Below are 26,397 nucleotides of genomic sequence, written 5' to 3' on the forward strand. Positions count from 1 at the left end.
ATTGCCAGGTCAGCTGGCCACGCTGCTGTAGTCGGGGCAGCCACAACCGCGGTTGCAAGGCGTTTGCACTTCGGTGGCTACTGCAGAGAGCCAAGCTCTAGGTCTAACGTCAAAGGGTCAGTGACCTCGTCCACCTTCCATGATCTGATGTAGCAGTTGGTGCAACTTTTGGTTGCTTCAATGAGCAATAGGCCCCATGCACGCATGCACACACATTCCTCAGTGTATCAGCCACCACTGTGCAACACTCTGAAACCCCGCAATGCTGATTGCCGTCCACAATGTGCCGTGCAATAGAAGGCACAAAGCGTCCTTCGTCCCCGTGCGCCACCGAGTCAAAGGGACCATTGTCCCCCCTGTGCTTCACGACTGTGCAAATTACCTACCCCCTTCTCGGCAAAGAAAAAAAAAAAAAGAGAAAGAAAGGGGGAAAAAAAAAACAATTGTGGCCACCCTACTTACAAGTAAAAAAAAGAACATAAGTTTAACTATATAAGCTGTACACGCGTAAATTAAACACACTTTCAAATATTCAAACAATAATTGCACTGAGCATGCATCCTCGAAAAAAAAAATGCACACTGTTAAAATACTACATAACCAAGACTACCAGCAAGCTGGGCTAGGACTGGCTTCTTTTTGTGTACTGGCCCTAAAGAAGCTAGCCCACTTAGGCTAAGCATGATACTGAGGGCCTTTGGTTGCACAAAAGAGTCCGCCGTCTGGCGTGAAATCACACAGGTGACCGCTTCCTCAGATTGTACCAGTGCGTGGTCCGAATGTCGTCCGACACCCCAGGTGTACGCCGTTGCTTGCGCATAATGCCACTGGGCACTAGTACGCGCTCGTTGGACCGTGAGGCAAAGGCTTTCAGGACGGCCACATGGGCACTGCTGAGTTCCCTTGAAGGGGGTCCTTCAGCAAGTACGCGTGCAGAGACCAAACTTTCTCTACTCTTAGGAGCGAGCGAGGCGCGAGAACCCATTGCTTGCGTCGCTAAGAGCGTGGTTGCGCTTCAGGACGAGATCACCTACCTTAAATGAAAGATGGCAATGCTTCCGGTCGTACTGAGCCTTCTGCTGGGCCCTGGCCGACGCCAAACTCTGCCTTGCTCTACTGAGAGCCCGACAAAGCCTGTCTCAAAGTGCTGAAGCGTAAGCAGAACAGTCTGCCGACGTCTCCTCGTCCCCAAGCTGGCGTTGAATGACACTGGTCATGGGATTGGCCAACTCCTTTCCAAAATTGAGGAAGGCAGCAGAGAAACTAGACGAGCGATTCTCGGCGGTTGAGATTGCGAACGCGAGCTCATTCAAGTGGTCTGCTCGATTGGTTTAAGAGTTCTTGTGAGTCTCTCCGTCTAATTGGACTGGGTATGGTAGGGCGAAGGGGTGCAGTGATTAATTCCCAGGGAATCGCAGTTAGCCCCAAACACCCAAGCGGTGTAATAGGACGCGTTGTCCATAATCAGACTTTTCGGAAAGCCGAACCCACAAAACACTTTCTGTAGCCTCACCAGTACCGCTTGTGCTGTCACTTTCCGTTGTGAAAACAACTCTACCCACTTGGAAAAATGATAGACTACCATCAGGTGTGTGAACCCCAGCTTCATCCCGGGGAAAAGCCCTATAAGATTGCAGGTGGCCACCTGCCACGGATGCTCACTGTCAATTGGTTTCATCAGCCCGGGTGGCTTGCCACCTCTTGATTTCACTGTTTGACAGATTCGGCAATAACGACAATAGCGAAAAATGTCATGCTTTATGCAGGCCAGGTCACCATTTGGCTCAGTTTTGCAAAAACTTTGGAGCCACTCAAATGACCGGCAAAGGGTTCGTCATGAGAGGATTGCAACAGTGTGCTTCTCAGACTTTTGGGGATAACCACCTTAAACGGGTCCACAGAGTCCAGCAAACATGAATCCGCAGGGGACTCAGTGACACACACTGGTTCCGGTCCCCTGGGCAGCCTGCTGCACTACCAGCAGCGTCTTGGTGCTCCCTCTCCCTGAGACTGCCACTCAGTCCGCGACAAAATGGATCAATTTGCTGGGCCTTCAGTAGCTCTTGCCTGCTGAAGGCGATCCCAGTTCTCCCAGGGGAGTCTGGTCTCGTCCCGCTCGGGACTGTAGCCATCGGCATCATTTGTTTGCGTTCAAGAAGCTCCCCCACTTGCCTGCTTTGGGGTGCGCTGCTTGCCTGGAGAGTGGAATAACAGGTCCGCTCGTTTTGCCCCCGACGCCTGCTGGCGCAAAAGCTCCCGGTAGCGGCTGTCGCACCTGGAGGAAGGCTCCGGGTAGACAGTGGGGCGTGAGATACCTCAGCTACCACGTCGGTGCTCCCCTTTCCATACTGCACTGAAAAGTCGTAATGCTGTATCAGGAGAGCCCAGCGCACCAGCTGGCCCACAGGCTCACGGAGCCGCATCAGCCAACTTAGCGCGCTTTGGTCCCTCTTCACTACAAATTTCGTCCCATTAAGGGGACATGTGGGCCTTTGACCGAAGATTTTTTAAAATCTTTATTCTTTGAGGTATAGCACTGGAAACTCGTATGTATATGTAATTCTTTGTGCTTATTTCAAATATGAGGTCCATTTTTGTTTATCTCCTTTGGTTGCAATTTCATGCGTGTCCTTTAAATATTTTCTGCACAGATTTGCAAAATATCTGATGCTTATGTTTCTCAAAATAGGGTATCAATGGCTTTTGTATGATTCAAGGAATGCCGTAAGACCAACCTTATTGCTCTACCTTACCTAGAACACGAGTTGTGTGGCTTTGAAGCTGAAACTCGAAGGAGTGTTTTTCTGGTGCTTAACTTTGAAGTCTCGCAACTCGTGTTCTAGTTAAGGCAGAGCAATAAGGCTGGTCTTACGGCACTCCTTGAATCATACAGAAGCTATAGATACCCTATTTTGAGAAATCTAAGCATAAGATATTTTGCAAACCTACGGAAAAAATTATTTCAAGGAAGCTCATATAAAATTAGAACCAGGGGAGATAACCAAAAATGTACTACATATTCAACATAAGCGCGCATCATTGCATATAGGTACAACTTTTCAGCACCATATCTTGAAGAGTAAAAATTTTTTTTTCTAAAACCCACATCCCCCCTTAAGGTGGATACACATGCGAGGGCAAAATCCCGCCTGCTCCGTGGGCCAAACAGTCACGTGATCACTTGAATCCGGCACAGCCGAGTTAGGTCGCATTCCCACAGCCGGAGCGCCGTTTGCGGAATCCGCGTGCTTACTCTCGACTCCAACGCTTATTAGCAGCTGCGCGTTTGCGTACTCGGCGTGCTCTATATTTCATAGCGCTGTGAATCCCCCAACAAGAGTAAAAAAAGTGACTGCTGCCTCATCACGCTTTGCTCTCGTGTGCAGAATACAGTCATGTCCCGCTGGTAGTAAAATGTATCAAGCTCTTGAATAAAAAAATGGCGGCTTCACTTGCAGTTCTGAAATTACAGGTGATGGGAACCGGGTGCCGTTTTGAAAGAGCTACATGGCGCCGCATTTCGTTCTTTAGATGGACGTTTCCAATAATGGAAGTTTACAGCTGCGTGCGGTAACGCACATGGAACAAGAATGACACTGAAAATCTGGTTTTCGGACCAAAGTGCTGCAGAATTGTAACTGCTGACGCCAGCTTCAGTGCTGTTTATTTTTGAGCATTTTTAAGAGCGAGTCCATATATAACGAACGCTGGATATAGCCATTTTTTGCGGAACTTTCGAGCTCGTTATAAATGGGTTCGACATTCAAGACAGATCCACTTTTGCTGATTTGTCATGAGGCTCCCATCAGGATGAAACTTTAAGAACACGCAAATTCTCATGCAAGATTTTAGAAATTGCCAGTGACGCAATCTGTCAGGCCATTTGAATTCCCTAAACTTACATTAACTGTTCACGCACACAATTTTTTTTTCACATAGGCAATGCTTTGTTATGCCACCGTGGTTGCCATGTGCAGACTCCTTGTATTTCTACAAGGTATCACTCTTTTAAATTCTTAAGAGGAGGCTTTCACTCGGGCCCAACTCCAATGCTGCCTATTCAAATACATGTAAAATGCAGAAACACTTTTCTGAGATAACCACTGGGCAGATTTTAATTAAATTTGTAGCATTTGAGAGAGAAAGTTAAATTCTAGTGACTGTTGGAAGCGGAGTTTCGATTTAGGGTTAATGTTTTAGTGGAATTTTCAAAAATTGGTAAGTTTGAAAAAAAAAAAAAGCACGAAGTCGACAAATTCGTAGCTCTGCACCTAGAACAGATATCACAGCTCTGTAAACTGCTTCCATTAGAGCATCCAAAGCGGACTAATCTATGTCAATTTATATTTTATGTGAATTTGTTGCATTGTTTACAAGGGTTCTGCAAAAGTTCTATCCATAAATTAGTGGTCTATTTAGTAGCTATTTATAATATATAAATTTTATCTGCTTTAGATGTACTAGGTGCAGTTTACAGAATTGTGATATAATTTTTATTGCTGAGTTAGTTGTAAACATGATAGTTTAGTTTTCTGAAAATTTGCAATTTTTGTCAATTTTTATTAAAAAATTGACGACCTAAATAAAAAATTCATAACCAGCAGTCACTAGATTTTAACTTTTTCTTTATATTCAACAAACCTCATCAAATTTAGTGCAATGGTTGCCGAGGAAAACGATTTCTCCTTTCTCATGTGTTTAGAAGGAGGCCCCTCAAGCTAAACTTCCTCTTAAAACCAGCATAAATTTGTTGCACGAGAACATGCAAGAGCCCCAAAGCCAGTTTTGTTTTAACAATTTTTGAAATAACTGCCATGTTTTTAAATAAATTGCCATGTTGGACTAAGGGCCGCACCGGCCCTTAGTCCAGTATATGAGGTAATTAAAAAATAGCACGAAAGTGCCCTGTTGTAGATGGTAACTGAATGCCAAGCAGGTTATAACGCTACCCACGGGCTGCCAGAAGCAGCCAGGACGATTTTGGTCTGGCTTCTCTCTGGAAGTGCTCTGGCTAGCAGACGACGAAAAGAGGTGATGCGCGCTCGTCGCCGTCTTTGTGGGGACTTGACGGATTGCAACGCAGCCGCTTGAGGACTTTTACCTAGCTCAGCCAGCTGGCTTTGGTCACCTTCGCATCGCGTCACCTTCACATCGCATTACTTCTAGCGTTATCTTTCTAAGGTTCTAACGCACTGTTCTGCCTTGCGAGGTATTGTCATTCAAATGGCGGCGAATCATTTGAAGCTTTCTTATGTGTGTGTGTCCCACTGTGAAGGCTTCTTCCCGGCCATGAACAGCGTGTCATGCTCTCGTTAATGCGTGCATGCTATCTGCATCATGTTCCGAGCAAGTTGTAGTCCGCGAAGTTGTAGACGCTCATTCCCGCCCATTGCGGTGTCTTCTGGGTTTGTTTTAGTGGTGGTATGCCTTTTCACAACTCTCGCGCATGTGCGGTGATATCTCCTTTTTCTATAGTTTGCGAAGGCATTCCAGCTAACCCGTGTTCGCTCCATCTCTCCCGTCGTATGCTTGGGTTGTCAGATTGAAACCGATGTGTTCTAACTATAGGCCGTTGATGTTAAAGGAATGTACTGGTTGACTAATGGCCACACGTATATTAGCTTATTGCTCTCATGATCGACCAGTACTATTTTTCTTGTGAAACTTCTCGCTGGTCACAGGCAGTGTGCATTTTCATGTGCCAACTGCAGCCCCAGCTCCTTCAGCACAGGGGCAGAAGAGAAGCCCTATCCGCCGAAACAAACTTTCTGAAATCAAATTCAAACATGTCGGCACGAAATTTTATGCGTATAAGACGCGTACCCAATATCCTGCTTTTTCCTGTCTTTTAAAATGATGACAAAACGCCAACTCATCAATGTTGCTGGTGGCTGACAAGATCGCCGTGAGGAGGCATCCTAGAGCGGTCACTTTCGCGATCCCATATGCGCGATTTTGCGTCTTGGGGTCCAACGCGTTGGAGGCCGTTTGTTGCGCTGTGCAAAGTGAGGTGCCTAGTGCACGTCCTCTGCCGAGACGTGCAAAATGACGGAAAACTGATCGTATTACCGAATTCAACTATATATTTTCAAGCTGGCAATGCATAAATGGGCCGACTATGCCGAGTGCGCGCCGGCCATGCCGGCCACTGCTATGCTGGTAGGATGTTTACGTTTATCCCGCGGCCAGCTGTCACAGCGTTCGATTTTGCAAAGTTCGAGCAGCTTCGGGTTGTCTTGGGATCTCAGCCCACGTGACTTCCTATCGGGACGGAAACTAGCTGGCTGCCGTCTGGCTGCCACAACTCCGAAAATCGAAGAGGCCCACTGCTGTGCTCTTGCCTTTTGGGGGTTGGCACCAATGTAACAGATTGCAATTAAAATGAAATGACCTATATAATGACGAGTTGAAATCATTTCCTGGCCGAATTCCTGTCTTTCATATGTTTTGTGAATACTACTACAACGAATTTGCCTATGTAACAAAGGAATTTAGGCATCCTCGATTGCTGATTTATTGCTTTACGACGAACGCCACATAACGGTGTTTGTTACCTCTACACATGCTCTTGAGCTGCGCTAGCGCTAACGCCAACACTAGCGACGCACTTGATAAATTTGTGATGTCAGCGAGTGCTACAGTCCTGCTGCATTGCTGCAGGAATCGCTGAATTGGTACACTGTAGCAGGTGTGATGTCTGATGAATACATCGCAGTTGATGACGATATGATGATGCAATCGTAACTGGCAACCAACGTAGTCTTCGAATCCATCTAGGGTGGAAAGGACACGCATGTATGTGAAATGGATGTGAAAGCAATAGGCATGAAGAGCCTGCAAGCGAGCCAAGATCCGTAGTTTTACCTGACGTCATTGCCATGTTTTGCTGTGGAGCATGCTATGAACCTCGGTGCAGCAAAGTTGACTGCAGTCTCGCATCCTGTCAGACGAAGTGTGCACAAAAAATAAGCTATCTATTTCACTAAGTCTCTCTTGAATGTCCAATAAAGGTTTTGTCTAGTTGGACATGCTTAACTTGCTCAATTGTGAGAAATGGTGTGCAATCATTACAACGAAGTGACCTGTATAAAGAAGGGTTTTGGAGGTCCCAAGCACTTTGTTATGAAGGCGTTTGACTGTAATTTGTTCAAAAATGTATTGATTTCAGTTATCAGCATTGGTCATGCGAGGCAAACACAAGACTGATGCCAGTGTGACCTAATATATCAGCAATCAACCGAGCCATTGACAGACAGAGTGACTGATATGCATGGTTGTCGCACAACAGTTGACAACAATGCCCCTGTTGTGTGAAGGTTACATGTAGCACTTGCCGAATTTGTGCACACACAACAGTCACTTTATTGTCAGAATAGGTAATTTTATGTAGAACAAGTTTCTTCAGAGTTAACGTTTTGTCATAATTTCAAATCATTCTTTGCACCATGGGGAATGCACACAAATTGTGGACAGCACCGATGCCATATGGTTTCATTAGCTGCTGCTTTATGAATCAGCTGGTCGCACTCACGGGCACTTCTCTGAGTAGCTATTTTGCTTGCTAAGCTTTTTTGCACACATTTTGTGTCTGTGGGCCACAAAATAAGAAGGAAGAAATTCTTGCTATGCACAGAATTGTGTTCACTCTGTAGTATTCGAGTGTAATCTATAAATTAAAGGGAAAATGAGACATCCACCCAAATGTAGCAATTGCTACAAAGGATGTAATCTATAAAGGTACCTGACATACTGTCAGGTACCTTTCAAATACAGTCGGCCTCATTTATTATTGATTAGATTGCGCACCACACCTAGACAAAGACAGAGAAAAAAGGCAACACACACACAGTTCTACACACATTTTTGGACCCTTATGTAAACTTGTGAATTGGCCGAATTGTTCGTTAGGTTCTTGGAACTTTTGAAAAAATTCTCGGTCACCTTCCATTTTCGTCTAAAAAATGTTTGAGACAGCTTGATGTGAAGCCATGAATTCAAGTGCTTCTTTGGCACTGATGTGGAGAACAGTCTTTGGGCTTCTAATGTGCTCAGGCACTTCTCTATAATATTATGAGCCAGTGCAGATCAAGAGGAAGCTCTTACCGTGTAGCATATGAGAAAAAGGGTGAGGTGGTATCTCAGTGCACCATGTTGTCACCCTGCTTGCTGTCTCCCCATGTAAACAGTGTGAGTAAATCTCTTAAATCTTCCTGTAACATCTTGGTGCAGGTTGTGGTCCTTGCTGATGATGATCACCAGTTGTTCTAGCCACTGCATGTCATGGAACTTGATTTCCACTTGTCAATGTTGTTGTCATGACTGGGTCGCAAAATCTTCAGAATTCATTTGTCTAATACGCTGGCTTCTTACTGTCCCCTGGTGGCTCTTGTTTTGCACCCCTGCCTCCACTGTAAACAGGAGATAAGGCAGAATCAGACAGGCGAACTCTGCCAAGAATGGTTTCATTGGTACCTCCTTTCTCCTGCTATATTACTTGTTTCTTTGACTTGGAAGTGCTGCATTAGATGTCCTTGTAGCAACTCTCACAACTCGTTATTGCCAAAAGTGGCACAGGAATGATCCCACGTTTGTCTGGTGCGTGGGCCTTAATTGAGAAGGGGAATAAAGGAAAGGTACAATTGAGTGCCTTATCTCTATCGGCTCCAGGGTCGGACTACTGACTGTGCTCAAATGTTGGTGGCTGTTGTGGTTGTTGGTCACAGCCACTTTCAATTGTTTGAGGGAATGGCATCCAACATTCTTGTGTCACCCTCTCTCGGAGCCAAGTCGTGAATGACAGCAGAGCTTCCAAGAAAATGCAATGTATTGTGACCTGTGTTGCGGCATGCTCATAGCCTTTGCCCTGCAGATGCGCAGACACAGGACATGGACATTTCTCCACCAGGGGGAGGTGGGAACACGCCAAACAGTACACCTGATCCAGCCCGCGCAGCACCCCCGATGCTTCTGCCTCAGTCGCCAGTGACGCTTGCCCAGCTGCCCAAGATGATGTCGCAGCTGGCTGGCACACGTGGACTCCCCAAGCTGGATGACATGTCGCCGCAGGAAGGTCAGCAAAGACCAGTCGACATTGCTCTCTCTGCTTGGCACTGCACGCAGCTTGGTGACTGGCTCATTGCACATGCATGTGCTTGTCTGGGCTGCACACAGCGGTGCCTATGGTGCATGAGGGAAGAGTGCATGCACTGCCAGCTGGCATGGCTGCAGTGCCTGTTCGTAGTGGCTACTAAGTGAAGTCACAGGGTTGGTAGAAGGGTTGCTGCCACGTACCAGGACATTCTCACAACTGCCGCTTTGACTGCTGTAGTCCTTGCATGCTATAAAGGCATTTCACTTAGTTGTGTATATTATTTGTCGCATGTTCTTCCTTCCTCTAATTAAGGTTTGGGCCTGCAGTCACCTGAATTGGTGCTTCCAATAATACAGCTGGCAAAGCTTGTTTGTGTTTAATGACTCCTTGTGATTACTGTGAGTACATCTTTGCATTAAAAGGCTGCTCTATATATGAGAGATAGTGTTAAAATCGTGGCCATCAATCACTTCATATATTAAGCACCGACATATGCGTACATGTTCCAATACTTGCACATGTGAAATCATCTTTGTATTTCATCTTTACCATTATCTTCAGTGTTGTTGAAATAGCATTTTGACGCTAAGTTTGTTACAACACTTACAGGTGTACACCATTTCCTCATTTAGTGCTTACAGCACACTTTGATGTGGTTCTTAATCCTACATTTGCTTATGACGCACAAGTGTAAAGACATTGTGGGCTGTAGCCCACAAAGTAGCCAAGAAACTGTAGCCAAGGAATTCAACTGTGGAGCATGCAATATTATGGATTTGTACTTCATATACAGCTCTGGTGCTGTAACATTAATAACTTAGGTGATTAGTCCAGGTTCTCCTGTGAACCAGTCTGTCCAGGTTCTCTGGAACTGTGAAGTGAAGCAAAATTCATGCACTACATGCTGTGCTTACCTGCTGGGATCCATAAATATTCCCTTGGGTAGCTGAGATGTTGTTCAGGTGGTTTGGGAGCCGATTTTGATACTTGGATGAAAACCAGTGTAGCCTGGAAAAAGCATGACAAAGAGAACAGCACTTTGACCAAACCTATTAAAAGTGAAGAGTGCATCTGTGTGGTTGTCGCAGCATCAATATTGTTGGAAGTTCACTTAACTCGGAAGGAGCTGCCACTGCCTGGCACCCATTTTGTAAAGTGTGCTTGCCAAATTGCATAACTGGAACACTGCCTTAATGCTGTAGCAAAATATGTGAAATTTGCACGCCATTGCGTGGCCCGAATTGCTTGCATTGCCTTTGCTCTGCTCATGTGCATTGTTATGCATAGTGTATGAACAGTTTTGAGGACTGCTCATAGTTAGCATTACAGAAACAGCTTTGTGAAAGCAAATGGAATAGTATTTGAACTCTTGAAGATGGCAACTTGCACATCATGCTACTGTGTTCTTTCCTGCTTGCTTCTTTTCTGTAGCTTATTCACCTCTTGTGTCATAGCCTTCATGGATACATTCAGTAGCAAAGCAGCTGCATTGTTTTATGTGTTCCTCTGTTTTTCGTGTTGTGGTTTCTGCAGTTATCTTTGTAACAATTGCGTAATTATTAGGTAATATCATATCTAGGCACATTTGGGTATCTATGCGTATTAGGAAAATATCTTTACTTGGGTGCACAATTTGACTACTCTAACCACTTTTTACACGGCTTGGCGTGCAAAGACTGCAGTGACCGAAGGAAAGATACTGTGGTGCTTGTGGTAACACATCCACTTAGTACCAGCGCAGTGTAGCGACTTTGAAGAGGCAGGAAGGTGAATAGAGAAGTAAAACTCTGTATTGGACGAACTTGTGCCCAGAAAGGAAAACAGAACTCAGGTGATCACACTGTCAAATTGCTCTGCTCACATCTGTCGGCTATTTATACATCATTCCAGAGTTATCACTAGTGTTTGTCTCACTATCAAATTGGTTGACAACCCCCACAGAGCTTCAGGTAAAGCAAGTGCATTGTGTACAAGAGCAATAGTGAGGATAATGTTAAACCAATCATTTGCAGAAAGTTGCATGCGTGGCAATGTGTTTGCAGGACGTGGGTTCTGCAATAACAATGAATTTCTGCACAGTTTTAGCCTGCAACCAGTAAAAAAAAGTACAGCTATCTGTCCCTCAGAAATACAGTCAACGTTCGATTTTTCGGACTCCCTAGGGGCCGCGAAAATGTCCAAAAAATTAGGCAGTCCAAAAAAACTAATGCATGCCTTTTACTGCCCCCAAGGGCTCAAATCACCACTGGCACGTCCGAAATAGCTCTGAAGGCCTGCCAGTACATGTATTAGGCGTATCGTAGCTCGTACTGCGATCGAAGATGGCGGGTGCACGCATGTATAATTAAGGAATACAAAACGAGTCCCGTGACAATTCCCCCCCCCCCCCCCTTCCCACTCTTGGTATGCTTCACTGCGTAACACTGCTGTATTGAGGCGAAGCTATCGGGAACCAGCATTATGCAACGCTTTGTGCTTTCCGAGCTTCCAAGACTGGCGAGGATTACAAAGGCGGAGTCGCCGTCATTGCTAACAGTAGCAAATTGTTTCAATAAAAAACACGGCACCGAACAGCAAGAAGCTTGGTAGCGAACGTCAGAAGTAGCTAGGCATAGCGCTGCTGCAGTGGGGGCTACGGCTGCCAGCGGATTTGCGTGCCAGAGCGCCAGTTCGAGGAGGCGAGATAATCAAAATGGCAGCAGTGGTGGCTATAATTAATGCCGTTTCAGGCCTGTGGTCTTAGCAAAAAGTCCGGAAAATTGGACGGCGAAGGTTTTTTACATTCGAAATTTTACATTTTTGTACATTGACTCTATGGGGTATGTGGCGGTTACGCAAAGGCGTCCGAATTATCGGGCATCCGGAAAATCGGTCGTTGACTGTACTACACTACTATTTTGCTTTTTGAGTCCATATGTTAGAAATGTTTGTTCATTGTGAAATGAGAATTTGATACATACCTTCCGTAATATATAAGCAACATAAAAACTGACAGTGCGAACTAACTCAGAAATACTGTAGGAAAGATATTCAGGATTTGCATGAAAATTATGAACAGTTAGGTACTTTTGAACACTGTTTGAATAAGTGGACCTCAAGCACTAAGTGCTTTCTTTAGCTAGGGGCGCTACAATCAAATTTCCCCTCATGTGCAAAGGGTCCTGATCTCATTGGCCGCGTGGTGCAGAGGTGTGCACACGTTTTTGCAAAAAAAAAAAAACATATCTATTTGGGCTAATGTGATAACGTCTCTGCACTTTTATGCCTACAGCACATGCTTATGATCACTAAAATTGTGCTTGTTTAGTAATTCAAGATTGATGTTTCTGGCCTGCACAGTGTTGCATATTTGTGGCTCTGCTGGAGTGCTCCGAAGTGATTAGTTGGAGATGCTATTGCATTTTGGCTGTTTGATGGCCTCCACATTAAGTTGACCATTGTCCTTTTGATGACTTATCTGCCAGCTACAAGCCATGCGCTGGGTAACAGGTGATAAATGGCTTGATGCAGCATCGGTGGAATGGTTCATCCAGCACAACTGCCACATGAACGATGCTTATAGCTTTTGTTATGTTACCCAATTTAACTGAATAAATAAATCTGCTTGCTGTTGTTGTGCAAGGTGCCTATGCACATCGATATATTCATTTTACACTGCTTTGGCAATGCATGCACTAGAAAAAAGGCGGAGTTCTATTAACGTTGCCAATGACGAGTGGTACATTTGTGCAGGGCTGTACTCATGCAGCATCAAAGCTACACACGCATTGCTGGCGGTGCCGTTGGTCACATTGACTTCCTTGCCCTCATCCAACACCAGTTATCTGCACCTTCTTCACTGCTGAATTGCCCTTGCGACAATACTCTGTCTTGTTTAATTATATCCAACATATGTGGCATATAAGGTGGTTTGGGTTGCTTAATAATGTTGTTGTCCGGTGTCTTTTTTGCCCTGAAAGGCAGAGGGAAAGACACACCAAGGCACGACTTAAAACATTTATTCAGGTACAACAATGTAAAGCCTATCGGTCATTGATGGTAACAGCCAGCTGGCCTTTACTATAATCTGTACAGGGCCCATGCAGCTTCTGTCATGAATATTGCTCAAATAAATCCTTATCTGATAGGGAGGGCACACTGATGATGAGTCTTCCTCTGTTAACCTTAGTAGGATAGGCGAGAAAATATGCACTAACCGGGGAAATGCATAATCCAAAGTCACTTAAAAATTTGCCAGACTTAAGGGAACATCTACGTAATGCGAAGCATTGCACAAATCATTTGCAGCACAAGACGCCAACATGCACAGAGCTGGTAGGGCCCAAGCAACCAGAGATGCGCATTCTTACGGCTTTGGCAAGCTTACTTTTGCACTTTTCGAATTCGGCCTGGGTCAGCCACCTCTTCAAGGGGGGAATTTTGGCCAGAAGTTTTCACATGCCCACACCGAGCAAATCGTTGTGTCACGAGATGCCAATGCACGTCTAGCTGGTGAGGCCCCATTGACCGGAGACGCACATTGTCGTTTTCCTGTTGCGAGTGTTTTAAGACGGCGACGGAAAACGGAAATGAAATCCAGCTGGTGGGAGACACCAAAATATGATGCCTATGATTCCGCCAGAGCGAAATATGATGCACACTTCGTGCCACGTGTAGCAGGGAACGGCAAGCGGTTTTAGTTACTGCCAATAAAAGCGTCCAGTAGGCTTCCAATGGCACTACGCCTCACGCACTGTGAAATAGCTGAAGATGGTTATTGCAATAGGGTTGGTGGCAGTTGTTGTCAGTGGGGCGTGCAGCGACCCGGGAGGTGGTTGCTGGTACCGGAATAAGAAATTGAGTGTGTGCCAGCATCTTCACACGAGCGGGTGTGTATCGTGGGGAAGCTGCTGTGGCAAATGGCTACTGTTTATGATTGCACGCGCCTCGTGTGTTTTATTGTTTGTTAAATCTAGCAACCAAAAAACTTGTGCGATCATCGTGATTGGGACATCACTTTGCCTTATGTGACATTCGCTTACAACTCGTCCTGCTACAACACCACCGGCTTTTCTTCGTTCTGCCTGTTTGGCCGCCACCCAACACTGTTATTTGAGACTTTCCTGCCATCAGCTGCCGACAGTCCTACAGAGTACACTCGCGATACTGCTGCTAGGGCTCGAACCACTCGCCAGATTGCACGCGATCGTCTCTGCCTCGCAGATCTCCCAAAAGGCCTGCTATTACAGCCACCACAGAACCGTTCACTTCTCTTCAGGCTCTTTGGTCCTTCCTTGGACGCCGTCCCGCCACATGGGCCTGTCTTCGAAGTTTCTGACTAGCCGCTCTAGCCCCTACAGTGTTCTCCGTTGGATGGTAGCTCGTCATCGTCCATACCACCTAGTGATTTCGTTCACGTCACCCGTCAGAGGCCCTAGCCCTACTTCTTCGACATTAACCCTTTCCTTCCCTAAGCACCGAGATGGCGCTCCCACCAGTAGGGGTCATATATTATAAACCATTCCCATACATTTGAGAAGGCACCAGCAAGTGGAGGAAGACGACGATCGAAGAAGCGCTCGTGTGGTGGTTGTTCCGCAATCTCGGCTTCGCTCTCTCCCTTTTGTTTTGCCTATTCTTATCCCCGTCAGAATATTTTTGCAGGTTTTGTAAAATACAAATGCCCTTCTCATACCTGCTAACTTTTACGATGTCATCGTAAAATGCCTGGTTTCTTCCATTTGTTTGCGATTGTCATATTGACACAGTTATTTTACGATTTTTTTTTTTGTTTTACGTATGGTTTAGGGCAAAACCATTTTCAAAAAAAAGAAGCCAAATACAGCTGCAGCGTGGTTTCTTTACGAACCATGTTTTTGGACCCGTTGATTATACGGGCGTACCTGTGTGGCAGCAAAATCAACTGATAGAACCAATGTATAATGACATCAAATTTTCAACAGCTGTTTCGTTAATATTGTATTACTAAACTTCTAAATATTTTGGCTTGTCTGCAGCACAGATCATTGTTGCTGTGACTATATGGAGCAGAGTGCCTGTTCACAGCATCCCTAGAGAACAAAGTCTGTTAATCTTTAATGAACACTCAACGTATTGAATAATCAAATAATTTTAGTATGTTTCAACGAATTTTAGTACTTCTTGGCTTCCGCTGTGTTGTTTTTCAAATTTTAACGTTGGCAGTTCTGTATTGTCACAAAATACACCTGTAACTGCATGATGCGCGACTACTCTTGCTAATTAAATTGCAATCATGCATTTTTTAGAAACTTGGGGCTTCTTAAGGTATATCTGATATGAAGAAAAGCTTGTTTAATTTGTTCACAATTAATCACACTTGTTGGCAAGTGCCACTCAACCTTTACATGTGACAGCCTGCTAATGACACTAATGCTGAAGTGCACTTACACTGACAGGGTTGTGAGACTGTACAGGGCCAATGCAATTTTCTTTGAGACAAGTATTCGAGGAAATCTAAGTTGAATATATTTTTATTTGAATGAGAAAGCTCGCAAATACTCACCAGAATTAAAGGGTCCCAGAAACAGTTCGGACAAATTTAGTAGACACGTAGGGACTATTACAAACATTTGTTCACCATAATGTTGGAAAAATTATTGAGGACGCATCCTGGGCAGCCAATTGGATAGCTCGCCCTACTGACGTCATATGGTCAAATCGCTTCACTTGTTCAGGGGCGGCTGAAAACTCAGCCGATTGGCATGCTGCGATCGGTAGCGATGTACCTTTTTAAAACCTTATAATAAATTACACGCTTTGCATGGAGTTCTTAGATGCGTCAATTAATGGTCAGAAGGACCTACTCTAACGACTCAGTACATTTGTACAATATCATCAAAATCGTTTCAGGGTCCTTTTAAGGTTTTTTTCCTACTAGGTTACTATGGTGTAAAGTTTTTGCTTTAAATATTGTATACACTATTACTCTGTTTATGACACGCGTGCTTCCCATGCAGAATGTTTTGTACTTGCCAGACTTTTTAGTTATCATGTTGAGCTGCACAGCAGTGTCCCAATTGTAAAATGGCACCTTTTCAAACGGTGTGCCTTGAAAAGAACAGAGATGCATGCCCCCCGCTCCCCGCCATATGTATCTGTGATCTTTGCTCAGGAGAGCAATATTTATTTATCTCTTTTTCTATGCTCTTTTACAGTATTAGAATTTGTTGATAAATACAGCGGACTGTATTCTGTTTTTTATTTGCATAACAAATAACAAACCTATAACAAACCATAACAAACCTTGCATAACAAATAGGAAACCGTGAGGACAAACATCATAAAGGATGACAAAAAAATTACATCATTCCTTAGGTGAATTTCTTGGTTTTGTTTTCAAGACTCTCTAGAACAGTGACTAGCTCTTGTTTGTTATCGGTGAACATGATCAAGGTGCCTTGTCTTGCACAGAAATAGCAGCATGAGGTTGCTGATGCTTCTGCTGCGCCTTTTTTTTTTTTCATGGCACGCACTTTGGCTACCATTGGCTTTCCAGCATGCCTGTATATTTTTCAAGAAGTCTTTTTTTAACGCCACTGTAATGGGATGTTTGGGATTAGCACTCTTTATAAGCAGTTGCAGTAAGTGAATCATCAGAAAACAGCGAGTCTCGAACTTCTGAATCATCGTCCTCTTCCTGCATGAGCAGCGCACTCTGCTTCTCCAAATAGAGGTATTTTTCTCGACTAAATTTACTTCCCCTCCGGAAAAGAGCCATCCTGGCGACTTAGGGACAGGACACGACGACATCAGGGCAGCAGCTCGTAAGCACGGTCTCACCCCCTGGTGTCGTTGATCTCAAGATGGCTCAAGTGGCTCAATGACATAATTCACTGGCGAAGTACAGGGAGAATCCAGTGGTGGTCTGCGTGGCAGTATTATGGGCGTACATTACAAAGGGAGGAACACGGCCCCAGTTTGAGTGGTCAGAGTCGCGTCCATCGCCAGCATGTCGCCCAATGTTCAATTAAATCGTTCTGTCAATTCATTTGAGGATGGTAGCAGTGGTGGTTCAGTGAACGTGGCATTGCTTTAGTATCACTTCGACAACGTCCCACAGAAAGGCATGTCCTCAGTCGCTAAGCAGCTCACATTGTGCACCATGCCGTAGAATGATGTGTTCTAAAATTAAAGAGGCAACATGACTTGCTGATGCAGATGGCAATGGTGAAGTCTCTGTGTATTGCATGAGGTGATCGATGGCAGTGATTATCTAGCGGTTGCCAGCAGGAGTGATGGGAAGAGGTCCGTACAAGTTGATGCCGACGCGATCAAAGGGGCGCGCAGGATAAGGCAGCGGCTGTAGTGGAGCGGTTGAACGGCACGGAGGCCTCTTACATTGCTGGCAAGCAAGACAAGAATGGACGTAGCAGTGAACAAAGCAGTACACTCCACGCCAATAGTAGTGGAGGCGAAGGTGGGTCTAAGTCTTCAATACTCCGGCAGGTGCACATTGTGGGTCAGCGTGGAAGGTGGTGCATATGTCTGAGCATAGATGATGGGGAATTAACAAGAGCCATTGCCGTCCTTCGGAAAGATAGTTGTGAAGGTATAGCAAACCCTTGACGACGTATTTCCCGTGACACGGGACACGACAAAGGGTGAATCAACAAGTCGATAAGGGAAGCAAGCCAGGGGTCCTTTCTTTGCTCCAGAAGCATGTCGGTGATGGCTAAGGAGGACACGTCGTAGATGTACACAGGTGGTGTCTCAACACCAGGTGGGAGAGGTGAGCGAGACAGGGTGTTGTCTGCATTAGAATGTTTGTGTCCCAATTGGTAAATGATGTGCATGTCCTACTCCTGGAGCTCTAATGCCCAACAGGCAAGCCCACCAGATGGATCTTTCAAGGAGGAGAGCCAACGTAATGCTTGATGGTCTGTAACCACGTCGAATAAGTGTCCGTAAAGGTAAGGGCAAAACTTTATGGCCCCTATGATGGCTAGACACTCTTTTTCTGTAACTGAATAATTGGCTTCGGCTTAAGTGAGCAAACGGTGTGTGTAAGCAACAACGTAGTCATAAAATCTAGGTTTACACTGGGCAAGCACAGCGTTGAGGCCAACCCCACTAGCGTCTGTGTGAATTTCAATCGGGCCGAGTGGATCAAAATTTCGCAGGATCATAGGTGGCGGAGTGTGTTGAATACATCGTTGCATGCTGGTGACTATGCCAAAAGGTTGCGGCTGCTGCGGGGAACATCAGTGAAAGGTGCTATGATGGAGATAAAGATATGGATGTAATGAAAATATTGTTATGGGGAAGAAAGGTCGAAAAGGCTGCGATGTTCTTTCATTGTCTTCAGTTTAGGAAACTCGGAAACGGCACATAGTTTTGTTGGATCCGGAAGGACGCCATCTTGTGATACAGACATGTCTAAGAATAAGCAGCTTCCGAGCACCAAAGCAACACTTATTTAGATTTAGTTGTAGGTCAGCGGAACCGAGGCAAGTGAGAACAGTTTCTAGGCGTTGTTGATGAGTCCCGAAGTCATGTGAAAAAAATTACAATATCATCCAGGTAACTTGAGGCCAGGCCGTAAAGGATGTTGTCGATCATAACGCTTAAGAGTGGTAGGCACATTGCAGAGCCCGAATGGCATCACATTCAATTCATATAAGCTATCAGGAGTAACAAAGGATGCTTTAGGGGGGGTCTGCCTGAGCCATCGGTCTGACAAAGAAAAGAATTCAGCTCCTTGTAAGCAGTTCAGGGCGTCATCTGTGCAAGGCAGCGAATGGACGTCCTTGCATGTGATCTTGTTCAGCCGGCGGTATTCAACATAGAACCTTATTGAGCCGTCCTTTTTCTTTACGAGAACAACTGGTGAAGCTCATGGGCTATTCAAGGGCTGTGTGATGCTGCCCTGAAGCATGTCATTAACTTGTTCTGTGATGATGTGGCACTCAGGCTGACACACAATATAGGCGCTGACATAACGGAGCTTGGAGACCAGTGTCGATGTGGTGAGCTACAGTTGTAATACAAACCAAAGATGGTTGTAGGTAATCGAAGCTGGCATGAAAGCTTTAAGGAGATGAGCTGTGCACGCTGCTGTGCAAGGTGGGCGTCGACATATCGAGAAAGGGCGTCGGTAAAGAATGGTCGAGAGGGTAGAACGGAAGCTTCAATGGCGTCAAGTTGAAAAGAAGACGGGTAATGCGGAACGATGTAGGTAGTAAAGGGATTGAGTTTGTCAACACTGCCAAGCCACTTGCCCCGCAGTGAAGTGGAAGAGCAGGGAAACGGATTGGCAACGTAGATGGCAATGGAAGTATTGTCAGTTGTCATTACGGCGAAAGGAACCAGAAAGCACTTGCGAGGGGCAAAAGTCACAGGCCTGCGCGGCACACGCAGCACAGTCACAGCGTAAGCTGGTGGAGCGGCTCAAGAGTAGCTCAAATTTGGGCACCATGCTCAACAGGGTCCTCGCGGCAGTCTGTTCGCCTAGTTTTGACGAGAATGATCTGAACTGTCTGCCCGGCGTCGGCGGCGAGCTGCGGCTTGTAATGCTCTCTTCACAGCAGTCGCTGAGCCCGATCAAGCCTTACAACTGCAACTTACATGTCAGGCGTGCCACGTTTGCAGGCACCTTAACTAGATGGCGCCACTATACTGGCGGAGGCTCGGGAGTGCGTTGATTGCGTGCCTCGTCTGAATCGCATATCGTCGCCTGCGGACGCTGCGTCGTCTCAACCTGCATTTGCCTAGGGTATTTACCTCAGCCCGATAGCAAGCGCTTGTGTGGCTCTGTGGTAGAGTATCTGGCTCCCACGTAGTGGGCGCGGGTTCGATCCTGGCGAAAATCGGGTACTTTTTTCGCTTTTCCGGCGATAAAGGTTACATGGCTGCCAACGGCGGCATCATCGCGACCCGAAACGGCTATTGGAATTAGCCCATAACAGCTTACGCTGTAAAAGTACAGTTGAGCCAGTAGGGACATCGCAAGAAAGAGGTACTAGAGCAGATGAGAAAGAGGGTTTTGCTGGGTTGGCGGCAACAAACACTTTTGCAGGCAGAGGCAGTGAGCAAGTCAACAAAAGCGAAGTCGCACAACGGCGAAAACACGACTGACGCGAATGCGGTCGATGACGGCGTGGTGAAGGCAGAGGAAGTCCCAGCCCAGTATGATGTCGTGGGAGCATTGCGACAGCGTAACAAACTCGGCGGTGTACAAAACATCTTTAATAACGCCGCGAAAAGTCGGATTCGTTGTGAGCTTGCAGTGCTAAATATAAAAGTCAAAACGCAGCATCGTTACTTTTCGGAGTTTATGGCAATTCAGTTTTTCAGTCATTACAGACACTGCTGCTCCCGTGTCAACAAGGGCTAGAACGGGCACACCTTCTACGCAGATGGCAACAACATTGGAGGGGTACAAACGAGGTCTTGAAAAGTTAGAAAGCTGTGCAGTTCTTGCCCCCGCAACTCTGGCTTCTAGTTTTCTTCGGGGGCAGGCTGAGGGCATTGCATAATTGGTGAAAGGGAAAGGGAACGGGGACGTGGTGAAGGCGACCGGCATGCGTTGGAAGTCTCAGAGAGTTGAAGGAGCCAGCAAAAAGACCAGACAAAGCATTCTGCGGTGTCGGTGCAAAAGCGTAGTTACATGGACGTACGTCCTCACAAGAGGGAGAAATCCATGCCGGTGGCAACACCACGCTACATGCGTAACCTGGGATACTGCACGATTAGCGTATGGAGCAGTTGTAAGGGGTGCGCCACGGGTTTTGAAAACGTGGTGCCGGTCGTGAGAATGGACGAACAGCCTGGTGCACAGATTGAGGTGACGCAAGAAAGGTGCGTGTTGTCACTTAGGAGTTGGCGTTGGGTAGAGCCTGAGCTGTGACCACGGCTTCGGCGTAGGTAAGTGGAGACCGTGGCGTGACCACGGATCTGGCGCAGGTGAGCGGAGCAGTCACCGCTATTGCAGGGGTGTGGGTAGCGCCTCAGAAACTTGCTCTTGAACGATGCACTGTATTGAGGGCGGCAGCATAGATGGGGCAGCATCAAGGGTACAAGGAAAAGCTTGTGCGCAACCTCCTTATGTACAAACTGCTTAATCCCATTAAGTAAGAAAGAGTGCTGAGAGGTGCTTACAAAGATATCAACCCAATGTTGGTTCTGCCGGAATTTTTTTACAAAATTTTCGAGCTCCAATGTGGGTGTGCAGGCCTTATACAAGGGTGGGCCTTGGACGAATAAACATGGTAGTTCGGAAGGATAGGGCTGCATAACCACTGCCATTGTGCAGCTGTACAAAACCAGGCCAAACAACCAAGCTGGGTCACCATTTTCGTTGTTTGTTGCTTCAGATCACGGCCATCGTGGCTGGGTTCTTGAGCCCTGGGCTTTAGGAATGGTTGGAGGTTTTAACTATTTGGTTTAACATGACGATCATCATAACCGGGTGCAGACCGATACTAGTAACCCTCATCAAATGAAATGTGCAATGGGCCAGAAGGTGATTGATATTGCTGCAGTTGGAAAGTCTTATCAAAAGCCACCTGAAGACCTTGAAGCACGTGTCCAACTTTGCAGCTGCTTAGCTGCAAGAAATTGTAGCCATGCAAAATATTTTAATATTTGTTCATGTGCATGAATAAGGCTTGTTACCTCTTCTCTGAAATTTGGCCTTCAGCATCCTTGAATTGTCCTATGAATTTGGAGTCGAATAGTGTACGAACCCTGTACATACCATGTCGGTAATGTTGTTGCTGTGTGCAGTTTTTTTAGGATAGTAAGCATCAGCATTGATTTTATGTACAACCTATCTTAAATAAAGGCCAGTTGGCTGTTGTTGGCAGTGGGCTTTACTTTTTCGCTACAAGTTGCTGAACTTGAAACAATCTAAACAGCAGCTAAGCTTTAAATGTCTTACTCCAGTTGCTGCAACATGCGCGGATATAGCATTCATGCTCTGTAAGCTGGAAGTACTGCAGCTGCATTGGCACAATGTGCCAGTGCAGTCAAACCTGAGATTGTGCAGCCATAGTTTGCTAACAAGCAACACTTCAGCTCAACTGTAGCCAACCACCTCAATAATAGTGACAAGCGCTGCATCCTTTGCTCTGTGTGCTAATTGGAAAGTGGAAAGGATGCTGGCCACACAGGTTCCAGACACACACAGCCAGTTTGCACGCGACTACTTCGTGCCACCATGTTATGTCATGACTTGTCAGCAAAATGGAAGACCATGCAACACTGCAATAATTATCGATTGCTTTTGAGGTGTTAGGGAACTAAACTGCAGTAAATACTTTATTGCTGCAATTTTTTTTATTGCCCGCATTTTCTTTTTGTACATTGCGGCCATGATTGCCACTGTATTTAAAGGATTGGTACGTGACTATTTATTATTGCAGTACAAACGTAACAAATGAATGCGTAACCTGGCTGCCATTCTTTAACTGTGCTTTGCAGTCTGCAGTAGATTTTAAAAACTCCCAACATGAGAAAAAATCTTCCTTGGCCAAATCGTTGAAACCATTCTTGTGTTCCCCGAACTAGCACTGCAGTTTGATAACATTATCCTTCACTTCCAGTCATATGTTGGATATTGCACATGCAATCTATGCTCTGTCTCATGATGCATGTGAGTTTCTTGAAGGGATCTTTATTATATTCATAGTTCATTATGTCCTGCTTGTTGTTAGAAAGTTTGACTGTATTGCAGCAACACAAAGGCTCCTTGAGAAGATGTACAGCTTGTAGCTAGTAATTTTGCATTGCAGCTCTTTGTTAGACCATTGCACTCTGCCATCCTGCATGGTGACACCATTTCTCACTTCATAAGTGCCAAAGACAAGAGGATAAATTGCATCAGACACAATGAATTGTTTCTAAATCAAATGTTCACAAAAGGACAAGCAAAGAAACTTTTTGTATAAAAAGTGGAACTTGAGTGTCTCACTATCCATCAAGCCGTACTTATGCACTTTCCACTTTACCTCCTCATGGCTGTAGAGGTCGCCACTGTTTAGGATGCCACCAGTCTACAGTGGCTAGAATGGGGAAGTGTCTTGAATGCACCGGCTCGCACATGGTGCTTTGGGAGGAAACCGCCAGGTGGCGCTGACGCACGCTTACACTTCGCCCGCGACGGCGGCTAGCAGCCACAGTGCAAGGGCACTGCGTGGAATGCGATCGTCCACCCGCGTAGCTGAATATGCAATAACAAAAAAAGAAAGCTTCGTAATATATATTCTCGCTCGTGCATGGCGGCAAATGGCGGTAGAGTGGCTATGCTAGCCCTTTCGTAATTGAAAGGCGCCAAGGTAACAATCCGATTGAGCGCGCGTCGATGGTAGAATGTAGCTTGCTTTAGACGATTTACTCCGGCTGACACCTTGTCGAACGCAAAGCAAGAAAATTCCCAGTGGTAACTCGGAAACAAACATTTTATTTTTTGACGCACTGTTTACGCAAACAACTAATTTTTGAAGAGTGGCTCACAATCCGTTTAAAACAAACCATTCTCCATCATCGATTATTTTTTGCTACGCAACGCACCTGAGCTGGTGCTTTTTTTTCTCACGAGAAAAACAAATGTTTTTAAATTGTTGACAAACAGTTGAAACAGAACGTTGTCAGCCTTATGTTATTCTCTGCTAAGTGACGCGACTGAGCTTCAGGTGCTTCTTCTTTTCACGGGAAGACTCTTTGTTGAGTGCCTTCGTGCAGAAGGGAAAACGGATGACCAAAAATAATTTTGTAACTGGTTGGTAAGGCTGGGGCCCATGTGGTGCACAGCCCAATATGACGTCGTTTTTGTGCAGACAGTAGACAAGCTCTTCCAAGCTGTCACTGTGCAGCTCGTTGTAACTGAACCACATCAAAAACAGTGGTTTCAAGGGCGTCTATACAAATGAGAAGAGCTTCTCCGAATGATGAATGAGGCCCCATTTGACGCAGAACTTGGTTAACATCACCACCTGTTCGATGGCTTTGCCGGTGGCAACAAGGAGCTCGTCAAAACATTGCTTGCACACAGACTACAGGGTATTTACCCTGTCATGCAGAAGACTAGCCGCGAGTCGCTCATCTTTTCAGGGTAATCATGGTAGGGTAGCATTGCGGATTCAAAACGACACACTGGTGGGCTAGTTGGTATGACATTATTTACACAGTAGTGCAGAAGCACACAGACGGCGAAAGAAACAGATGGGACACAGCACTAAGAACTGAGTGTTTATGTGTCTTTCTTGTACATTCCTTTTGTGTGGCTATATATATCTGCTCTCGTCCAATAAACACTCGGTTGTTAGAGCTGTGTTCCGTTTGTTGCTTTCACCGTCCGTGTGCTTCTGCGCTATAGACTTCGTAAATAAAGCATTGTGGACTTCTTTATAATGTGAGAAGCTGCTTCAACCTTCCCACTATCCAGCAGTGCGTCCAGTTCATGGTTTGCATCCTCAATGCTGAAGTGTCAGATCGCCCCCTTCACAGTTGCCACTGCTGGGAGCTTTGACCAAATCGTAGAAATTAACTAAGGCAGTTCACGGTGAGCAAAAATTGGGCCGCAGTACGATAGTAGCATTCAGACACGAAACAATGTTTTCGCACCATTAGTACACATAGACTCGCTGTAACACAAAAAGAAATGAACGTAACTTTCCACAGGTCAGGGCGCACGGCGTCACTGAAGCAGCAGAGCCGGCGCGACTCGCATCGGGCGACGTGTCAGTGAGAGTGCGCGCCCCCTCGCGGTTCCCTACCGGTGGCTTCAATGCGCCGTAGGCGCTGTGTGCCGCTTGTCGCACTTCCCCCTTCTAGCCACTGTAACCAGTCCGTGGTGCTCCCTGGCTGCTGGATTCCTTGTATATATATGTTGGCCTTTGAATAAAGAGGCGGCACTTGTTTGTTTGGGATTAAATGTGCCGAGCCTCAGTCCTTGTGTCTGTCTTTGCGACACACCCACAATAATGGCTACCTGCGTACTACACTATACAAGCAGCACATGTTTCATGCATTTCCTTTGAGTGTATTCAGCACCTTTTGTACCTAGCATCCTTTTTCATGGGTATCCAGTACTACAAAAGTTGACGCGTAACATTGGCACAAAAGTTGGCGCAAGACATGCTTTAAAGGTTGTGCATTTGTCAGCTTTCTGATGTGATGAGAATGGGCCATGATACCAAGTTTTTGAGCTTGAATCATGCATTTGATGTGAAACCATATTCATTGTACAGCAAGCTAGCAAAATTTTAGTGCATTCGGTGGAGTTGAAAATTTGGCAAGGTTCCTGCTGGTGCTGCAGAAGTCTCGGGGTTTTTGAAAGCAAGGATTATCCCAGCATGGTGTATAAGGTACCATGTGCTGACTGCAACTGCACTACATCGGTGAAACGGGCAAATTCTCAAAGATCAGAGCGCTCCAAGAACAAGAAAGCGTCAAGCGCTTTTGCCAAGGATCTTCATAATCAAACTACCGCATCAATTAGGATAACGCCGCCATGGGCTTTACTTTTTTGCCATAAGGTGTACTGTTCCTGAGCATGGAACAGCCCAGCGTCGAGCTAGCAACACTCCAATTGCTAGTAGATACAGCGCTCGACTGCTGGCGCCACGCTGCGCCACTCGCGCGTACTGCGTTTCTAGGTGGTTTCTTTCGCCGAGGGCGCTCGAACGCAATCATATGGTTCGCATGAATGCAAGCCTTCGAAGCGTGCCTGTATGGCTGAGTGGTTACGGCGCTCGCTTCGGGGATCATGGGTACGCGGGTTCGAATACCGCCCTGGCTAGAATTTTTTTTCTTAATATCACGCTTTTCCTTTTTTTTTTCCCTTTCTGTTTGCCAGCGCAGTCGCTTGAACCTCGGTGCCACAGCGGCAGCCGTGGTGCCGGGCGCCGACGCGAAGCGGCGGTCGTTGGGGTGTTGCGGAGCACAGTGTAGCAACACCCCAACGACCGCCGCTTCGCGTTGGCGCCCGGCACCACGGCTGCCGCTGTGGCACGCGGCGGTCGTTGGGGTGTTGCGGAGCGCAGTGTAGCAACACCCCAAATAAAAAAATGCTGCTCCAGTCACGTAGACTGCTCCCTCCCTGATAGTGAGATTATATTTGGATCATCAAAACAGTGATGCGTTTATAATACCACCGATCCCAACAACAGGCCAGCGTTTTCTCCGTCAACGCCTCCTCCGTTCCAACGGCGGCGGCTAGAAACATGGTACACGCGAGCGGCGCAGCGTGGCCCCAGCGGTCGAGTGCTGTATCTACTAGCAATTGGAAATACGCGTCGAGCTATGGGGGGCAACGGGCTCTGCCTCGACACACCGAGCCCCGCGGT

At 46.1% G+C, this 26,397-nt stretch overlaps 1 protein-coding gene across 8 annotated transcripts in view; it reads left to right on the plus strand.

Annotated features, from left to right (window-relative positions):
* Positions 1 to 26,397, plus strand: part of LOC119456537 (WW domain-containing adapter protein with coiled-coil homolog) — a 214,299-nt gene that overhangs the window by 116,621 nt on the left and 71,281 nt on the right. For 6 of the 8 annotated variants that reach the window (XM_049664768.1, XM_037718372.2, XM_037718377.2 and 3 more), the window contains one exon: positions 8,870 to 9,070. The exons of the other annotated variants lie outside the window; for them this stretch is intronic. In XM_049664768.1, coding sequence (XP_049520725.1) covers positions 8,870 to 9,070 — 201 coding nt within the window. The remainder of the gene's footprint in view (positions 1 to 8,869; positions 9,071 to 26,397) is intronic. 8 annotated transcript variants of the gene reach the window in all.

The sequence above is a fragment of the Dermacentor silvarum genome, chromosome 1, assembly GCF_013339745.2.
Source record: "Dermacentor silvarum isolate Dsil-2018 chromosome 1, BIME_Dsil_1.4, whole genome shotgun sequence".
Lineage (NCBI taxonomy): Eukaryota > Metazoa > Arthropoda > Arachnida > Ixodida > Ixodidae > Dermacentor > Dermacentor silvarum.